The sequence below is a fragment of the Rhodnius prolixus genome, unplaced genomic scaffold, assembly GCF_049639745.1.
Source record: "Rhodnius prolixus isolate KJV_2025 unplaced genomic scaffold, Rpr scaffold_13, whole genome shotgun sequence".
Taxonomy (NCBI): Eukaryota; Metazoa; Arthropoda; class Insecta; order Hemiptera; family Reduviidae; genus Rhodnius; species Rhodnius prolixus.
In genome coordinates this window covers 12,134,843-12,142,936 of record NW_027411583.1, presented here as the reverse complement: position 1 = coordinate 12,142,936, position 8,094 = coordinate 12,134,843, and the positions used below count along the sequence as shown (strand labels likewise).

Sequence of the window (8,094 nt, the reverse complement as noted above, 5' to 3'; positions counted from 1 at the left end):
GGATATACGTAGTCAGCAAAATACTTACAATATGTTTCAAAGTTCTCAGTTTAAAAATTTATAAATTAGTGCTTTGAGAGAATTGTATTGAGAAAACATGTGCGTATATGTAATCCAAAGTGGATTCAATTATTTGTTCAAAATTGATTATTCGTCATCATAAAAGTCTATTGCTTTTATTTGAAGCAGTATTCAGGTAATTCTTTGTAAGTGTAGTTCTTAGTTTACGAGAATATTAAGCTGTGTTCTGTCATTTCAATTTTATACGGTTCTAACAACACCAATATCAAATGCAGTGCCAGATTACCGAATCAGAATTGACATGGATTTTACAGTATTGAACAGCTTTTTCTACTTGCGAGTTCAATAGGGATTCATTTTTTATGGAATAGAACACTTTTTAAGCCTAGTTCATTAGTTTAAGTTCTTTTCTCTAAAAGGTTGATTGGAGTTCCGTGTTAGTTATCGAGTAATCCTTCTTCCTCCAATAGTATGCTTTTTTTATTGTTTCAGTTAATGGTGTAATATCTAAGAGGTAAATATTTTTTTGGATACTAATTGTAATTTCAAAAAAAAAAATTATATACATATAGAAATTGTAAGTGAAAAAGACGAGAATGTACCCAACAGATTTTACTGAATTTTCTGATCAACATTATTATTATTTTTGGCGAAAAATGAATAAAGAATGACTAATTAAATTTGTTTGTATACATGTACTGTATTTGCGATAACCTAAAAAACTTGTTTGATAAAAATAAAAAACAACAATTAAAGTAGGTAATTTATCATAACTCCTAAAAATCCCGTATCATTCGTTTAAAGTTGCGTGCTCATTGTTACAACTTATTTCTTTTCCAAACATTTTTTTTTTTTACAACATGTCAAAGTTACTGTTCTATTATGATAACCTTTCACAGCCTTGTCGAGCTTTAGAAATATTTTTAAAAATAACTGGTATCCCTTTTGTTGCGAAAAGAGTTAACCTTGCTGCAGGTTAGCTAAAGTTTAAATTTTTTATAATTTATTTATTAATGTTGATAGTTTTTGAAAGGTTAAACTTTTACTTCCTTTTTTTTTTTTTTAAACAAAAACTAGGAGAAAATTTTCAAGAAGAATATTCAAAGCTTAATCCCTTCAAGAAAGTTCCAGTAATAGACGACAATGGATTTATTCTAACGGAGAGGTATGCAATGGAATTTCGTTAACCTATATTTTAAGTATTTATTGTTTTATTTATAATATTCTTCAAACGCTTACTATCTCGTGAACTTCATTTCATTATTTCACATCATTTTCATTTTAACGAGTAGTGTTCACTCTTGTGGGTTTGAAATTTGAATGTTGTTGATGATGATGATGATAACACTCCCTTAAAATAATCGATGTTTATAAAATGGTTCGAAATCAAAGCATTCAATTGTTCTCATTTATTATAAATTAGTTACTAAATAAGAAATACAAAAAAATACTAAACAAAAAATAACATATTTAAATCCATTTTTTACACTAAGCATTAGTTTTTGTATTACGGAGTTTTCTGTAAATTTGAATTGTGAATCCAAAGGTTTTTTATACCCTTTTTAAGTTCTCTTTGTCAGAATGGTCTACCTAAGGATTTTCCGAGTTTCTCATATTTTCTGATGTGAAATAATGAATTCTTGTTCAGAAATATTCAGATAAAACAGTAAATATTTATTATTTACCAAAAAATAGCCAAAAAAAAATTGATGTAGGACACAAATATCATTTTGCTAAAAGTTTTTTAGTTATGTTACATATGTATGTACAGTATTATGGCTTAGTTCAACATGTTTCGTATGAATGAGCCATTTTATCATTCTTATTCCTGTTGGAAGTGGTCTATCTCTTTAAAGGATTTTGTTGTCCCTGTGGAAATCTCAGCTAGTAACATTTATATTGTTACCCCTTTAACTTACGACTATTTACTCAAGGATAGCGGAAATGGTATACGCAACTAGTTGGATTTAGTCAAACCGCAGATATATAACTTTGAACTCTAACAATTAATGATGATACATAAGGAAAATAGATTTTGCTGTGGATTTAGCTTTAGCAAACATTTATTCCCAGATAACAAGGGATATACTTACAAATAGTAATTTTATCGGAATTCAATTATATAATACACAGCTAGAAATTCCTTTTTCAGTCAAGTGAACTTTCAGTCATTTTCTTATTACATTAAACCCTTTTTTAGCGAGCCAGTGCATTTATTACTGTAAATTTGACGTCTCGCCCGTTGAGAGGTAACATATGTACCTTCGACGAATAAACAGGTTCAATTTGATTGCGAATAAGATTAACTTGCTTGAAAAATGCAATTTACTTTGTTACGCAAAAACACACTGTAACGTTCAATAAATGAAATATATTTACAAAAAATACACTTATTATTTATTAATAAATTGTTACGCAAAAAAACACACGGTCTTGGCAAGGCGGGACTCTCTCTCTCTGTATGGGTTTCTTGTAACCTTCCCATGTAATAGTTTTCACCATCGATAAGCAGTTGTTATTGGAGGAGCCCCTCCGTTACAGTACTCCCCCCAACAACTGCGTCCAGAAATCTTACATTCGGCTTTATCCGGCGCCCATATCTACTAACAGATGGTTCGTTGGTCGGAAGTAGTGCTGGTGAATTCGGCTCATCCACTAACAAAAAGGCAGGCTTGACGCGGTCTAGCGACACAGTGATCTGTCGCTGTGGCAGCTGTAGTGTGCAAATCTTGTCTGTCCTGCTGAGCACGGGGAATGGTCCAGAGTAAGGCGGTGTCAGTGGTTTTCTAACCTTGTCCTCTCTCAAGAACATGTGAGTGCACTTGTCGAGAGTCTTATGGACAAATATGTGTCTGCGACTTTTTCTAAATGATGCAGGGCGAAGGTCGGACATCACCTCTTTTAATTTTTGTACTGTCCCAATTAAATCATTAGCACTGGAACTCGGTGATAAAAATTCTCCTGGCAACCGTAGAGTTTGTCCATATACGGCTTCTGCTACGCTAAAATCTGTATCATCCCTGATTGTGGTACGTAAGCCCAATAGTACGGTAGGTAGTAATTCTGTCCAATTGCTTGTATCTAAATGAGCCACAAGAGCAGATTTCAGCGCCCGATGCCACCTTTCTACACATCCGTTTGACTGCGGATGATAAGGTGTTGTTCTTATTTTTTTTGTACCTAGAAAGCTGGTGAGGTGTTGAAACAATTCACTCTCAAATTGTCTTCCTTGGTCTGTAGTCAGTATTTTGGGTACACCGAATCTACTAATCCATCCTCGGTAAAATGCTAAAGCAACCACTTCTGCGGTTATATTTTCCACTGGTACCACTTCGGGCCAGCGGGTAAAACGATCAATTATGGTTACGCAATAAACTTTACCAGCTGATGGTGGAAAGGGTCCAATGATGTCAATATGGATTTGCTCAAAACGCCCTGTTTGAACAAATTCCGCCGGTTTTGTAATGGTATGCCGTGTAACTTTCGATCTTTGACAAGCGATGCAACATCTTGCCCAATTCGAAACATCTGCATTTATATTCGGCCAAAAATATTTTTTTCCAATTAACTTCCGTGTAGCACGCACTCCAGGGTGACTACAGCCGTGAAGAGAGTCGAAAATATCTCTCCTTAAGCTTTCTGGTAGATATATCCTATATTTACCATTTGATGTTTCACAAAGTACTGTTTTAGTGCAACCTGGCAAGTTTACCCATTGTAAACTGAGATTAGGCTGCTTTTCCAGGTCCGTTATTGTAGCATCTGTTCTTTGCAAATCGGCTAACTTATCCAAATCGCCTGTTAGGTGTATTTCTTCTACACGTGATAAGGCGTCTGCCACCTGATTGGCTTCACCTGGAACATGCTTTATATCAGTAGTGAACTGACTTATAAATGTTAGCCATCTAATCCTTATTGGAGAAGCTGAGGAGGGTTTCTGATACATTGCATAAATTAATGGCTTGTGGTCTGTACAAATAATTAGCGGCCTACCTTCGATAACTGGTCGGAAGTGTCGTACTGCGGTGTAGATGGCCAGCAGCTCTCTATCGTATGCTGAGTATTTCTGCTGCGCTTCACTAAACATTTTAGAAAAAAATCCTAATGGTATCCAGCTTCCGGAGTCCTTTTGTTGTAGCACAGCTCCCATACCGTGATTAGAGGCATCACAGGCCAATGAAAGCTCGGCTTCCGGTTTCGGATGCGCTAACAGTGCAGCATCTTGTAGGCCAGCTTTACATCGTTCAAATGCAGCTATGCTCTCTTCGTTCCATGAGACAGGTGTCTTGTCATTTTTCTTGCTCCCTAGGAGATAAACATTAAGAGGTTTTTGAAGCAATGCAGCCTGAAGGATACATGGCCTATAAAAATTTAACATCCCCAAGAAACGGCGAAGTGCCCTTACATCTTTTGGCAAGGGGTAATCCATAATTGCCTGAACCTTATCTTCGTGAGGTTTGATGCCTTTTGGGGTGATGTGGTATCCTAAATAATCTATTTCCTCTTTACCGAATTCACATTTGGAAGAGTTTAATGTCAATCCATTACTGTCGAGACGTCTAAATACTTCTTCCAAGTGCTGTCTGTGTTCATCTTCGCTTGTCGATGCTACTAGAATGTCATCTAGTAGTACAAAACAAAAATTCAAATCTCGGAATATATTGTCCATAAACCTTTGGAAGGTTTGGGCGGCATTTCTCAGCCCAAAACACATCCTAGTGAATTCATAAAGGCCAAATGGCGTTATGATAGCCGTTTTATGAATATCGTCTTCCCTAATAGGAATGTGATAATATGCTCTTACCAGATCTAATCTCGAAAAAATAGTTTTACTGTATAAATTATTTCTAAAGTCCATTATGTTTGGAACTCCGTAACGGTCTGGTACCGTACGAGCGTTTAACTGGCGGTAATCGCCACAAGGTCTCACGCCTCCATCTTTTTTATCCACAACATGTAAGGGACTGGCCCATTGACTTTTAGATGGTCTACAAATACCTTGCTCCACCATTCTACGAAACTCATCTTTAACCACTCTGTATCGTTCAGGATGTAACCTCCTGGATTTTGCATTAACTGGTGGTCCTGTCGTTTCTATGTAGTGTACTGTATCATGTCGTACATTTTCCTTAATAGTATTAGGCCTGGTGATATCTGGATATTTTCGTAAGAGGTCTGCAAAAGGATGACTCTCTGGTACTGCAGATATTGTAGTGGGAGGCTCGTTTGAAACTTTCCCTTTTGTTGATAACTTTGTAACTTGATCTATAAGTTGCTTACCTTTTAGGTCCACCAACAGATTGAAGTGATGCAGCAGGTCGGCACCAATAATAGGTTTGGGTATGTCTGCAATCACAAAATTCCACTTGAAGTCTCGCCGTAGTCCTAAGTCCAATTTTAACTCTTTTTCTCCAAAAGTTTTAATGGGACTTCCATTTGCTGCGTATAACGTATATTCTGTAGCCTTAAATTTACTTTTTGTAGATGGGGGCAACACGGATATGGCAGCACCTGTGTCTATGAGAAATGTCTGCCCAGTACGTTGGTCTCTCAAAAAAAGGCGGCGATGGGAATTAGCGGTGCCAGCTACCGCCACTTCCGGCCCGCTTAGCTGTTTCCCTGGTTGGAGCTAGAACTTGCATTTTCTGTGTTCTTCAGCCAAGCACAGGGTTGTTGACATTTTTTTGCCTTGTCTCGGAATCGGTAATGATAGTAACAAAGCCAATTTGGATTATTGGGCTCTGCTTTGTATCTAGATTTACTCCGAGAACGATGAGCGCTGGGGCTTCGACTTCGATCCCAGGTTGATTTTGCTGCAACTAGTGCGGCTATTTGCTCAGTGAGTTTCTCGATTTTATGCTCCAGTCCACTGTTTGTAGAAACGATACATACGCTATCAGGGCGGTCGATTTCATGGATTTTGTCTGCTACACTCGCTAACTTGTCGACCTCAGCGTGTCCCGTAGAGAAGAGGATTGCCTGTGTAGTATTCGGGAGAGAACGGAGCCATAGAGTTTTAACAACATCCGTTGCTACCGTGTCTCCTGCCAGTTGCTTCATTTGCCGCAAGAGTTGTGACGGTTTTTCGTCTCCTAATTGCTTGCCCTCTAATAATTGTTGAATCCTTTTATGTTCAGATTCGGCGTATGTACTAATTAATCGAGTTTTTAAATCTTCATAAGGGGCATTACTTGGGTGTTTGATTATATCTGCTACCTGTTGAAGCACATCAAACTCAAATTGAGGAATAACAGTCTGAAATTTTGTTAAACTATTTGTGATCCCACAACGCGAAAACACTGCCTCCATCTGACAGAACCATAGTTCTGGGTCTGGTTTCCAAAAGGGAGGTATCTTATTACTGGAGGTCAAAGCAACTATTTCTTCTTTTGCTTCTTCCTTCATGATTAGCTTAGTTTTTTTTTTTTTTTAAAAAAAAAAAAAAAACTAACAAAAAGAACACAAACAAAAAGAAACAATCAAAATATCCTTAACATTAAAAAAATTCTTAGAAATAACCTTAACTTATTATGAACAAATAACATAAAATACAACGAAAACTAATTTGGTATTAGATTAAAAACAATTTAAGAATTATATTAATTAGATTTAAAAAGTCCAAATTATGAGATCACAAAATCACGTCGGGTTCACCACTGTTACGCAAAAACACACTGTAACGTTCAATAAATGAAATATATTTACAAAAAATACACTTATTATTTATTAATAAATTGTTACGCAAAAAAACACACGGTCTTGGCAAGGCGGGACTCTCTCTCTCTGTATGGGTTTCTTGTAACCTTCCCATGTAATAGTTTTCACCATCGATAAGCAGTTGTTATTGGAGGAGCCCCTCCGTTACAACTTAATACAACTCTGATTAGAAATTTTTATTTTGTCAGTATTGCCATCTTGAGATATCTATGTCGTGAGAGGCCAGTACCCGATCATTGGTATCCGAAAAACAGTCAGTTGAGAGCAAGAGTTGATGAATACCTTGAATGGCAACACAACGAGACCAGGGCCCATTGCGCACTCTATTTTAGAGTTTCGGTAAGTCCTTTTGTGTTTGATGTAAAGGCACAACTTAAAAATTCCTGAAATAGAGAAAGGTTGTTTGTTATTCCTGAATTTTTTTTTTTTTTGTTTTAGGTATTGAACCCGCTAATAACTGGCGATCAGCCTTCTGAAAAAAAAATTAGTGATTATAAAAGAAGAATGATGGAAGTGTGCGATAAGATTAATGATATTTGGCTAAAGGATGGTAAGAAGTATGTCGCTGGTGACAATATCACCGTGGCTGATTTACTAGCTATCACTGAACTGGACCAACTGAGTGAGTTCCGATATTCACTTAAAAACACTTGGGTGGGAAAAAAACGAAACACCTCTTACTTGAGATATTGGCGTTATCGTAATCTGTAGACGTTTCATGGGATTGGGCCAACTATTGGCCTATTCCATTTCTTTTCATGCAATTTCGGTGATTAAAGGCAATATCTTAAGTACCTATCCATTGAGAGAAAGGATTCTTATGTATTATTGTTCTGTCCAAATTCGCAACTCAAATCATGCCTTACTTTATCGATTATCAATTATTTCTTACACCGTTTTTTTTAACTACATCAGTCTTTCATTAAGGCTGGTTCTTGTGGTCACCAAAAATAATGAACAGTACTTTTTTAAACTTTCTTTCTAGAAATGACAGACTATGATCCCAGTCAAGGAAGACCTGCAATTGCCAGCTGGATGGCTAGAGTCAGACAAGAAACAAATCCTTTTTATGAACAAGCAACTGTTCGGGTTCATAAATTGGCTGAGAAATATAAAAGTAAGAACCTTAGTGTGGAAGAGATTTCGAAATTGTAAATAATTCAGTTAGATTTTTTAGAAAGTAGCAGATCATTTTTTTATTGCTATTTCACTTTGGGTGTGGAAATTTCTTAATTTTTGGAATCTGTGTGTGTATTTTAACTCTGTGGAACATTATTATTTTTATTTTGTAAAATTTATATTAAGGAATTTCATTAATTTATTTAGAAAAATATCCCAGAATATCCCACATTTCTT

The 8,094-nt window shown here is 36.2% G+C and overlaps 1 protein-coding gene across 1 annotated transcript; it reads left to right on the top strand.

Moving 5' to 3' along the window:
- Positions 1-772: 772 nt before the first annotated feature.
- Positions 773-8,046, top strand: LOC141448153 (glutathione S-transferase theta-1-like). The gene is made up of 5 exons (XM_074116279.1): positions 773-996; positions 1,099-1,186; positions 6,927-7,077; positions 7,177-7,360; positions 7,724-8,046. The coding sequence occupies exons 1-5, from the start codon at positions 882-884 to the stop codon at positions 7,891-7,893; spliced, it is 708 nt and encodes a 235-aa protein (XP_073972380.1). The 5' UTR covers positions 773-881; the 3' UTR covers positions 7,894-8,046.
- The last annotated feature ends 48 nt before the right edge of the window (positions 8,047-8,094 follow it).

Excerpts from the sequence above, each read along its gene's own strand:
- LOC141448153 (XM_074116279.1), top strand. The coding sequence starts at position 882 with ATGTCAAAGTTACTGTTCTATTATGATAACCTTTCACAGCCTTGTCGA. Across the intron at positions 997-1,098 it reads AAGAGTTAACCTTGCTGCAG|GAGAAAATTTTCAAGAAGAA; the intron begins GTTAGCTAAAGT and ends AACAAAAACTAG. Across the intron at positions 7,361-7,723 it reads CACTGAACTGGACCAACTGA|AAATGACAGACTATGATCCC; the intron begins GTGAGTTCCGAT and ends CTTTCTTTCTAG.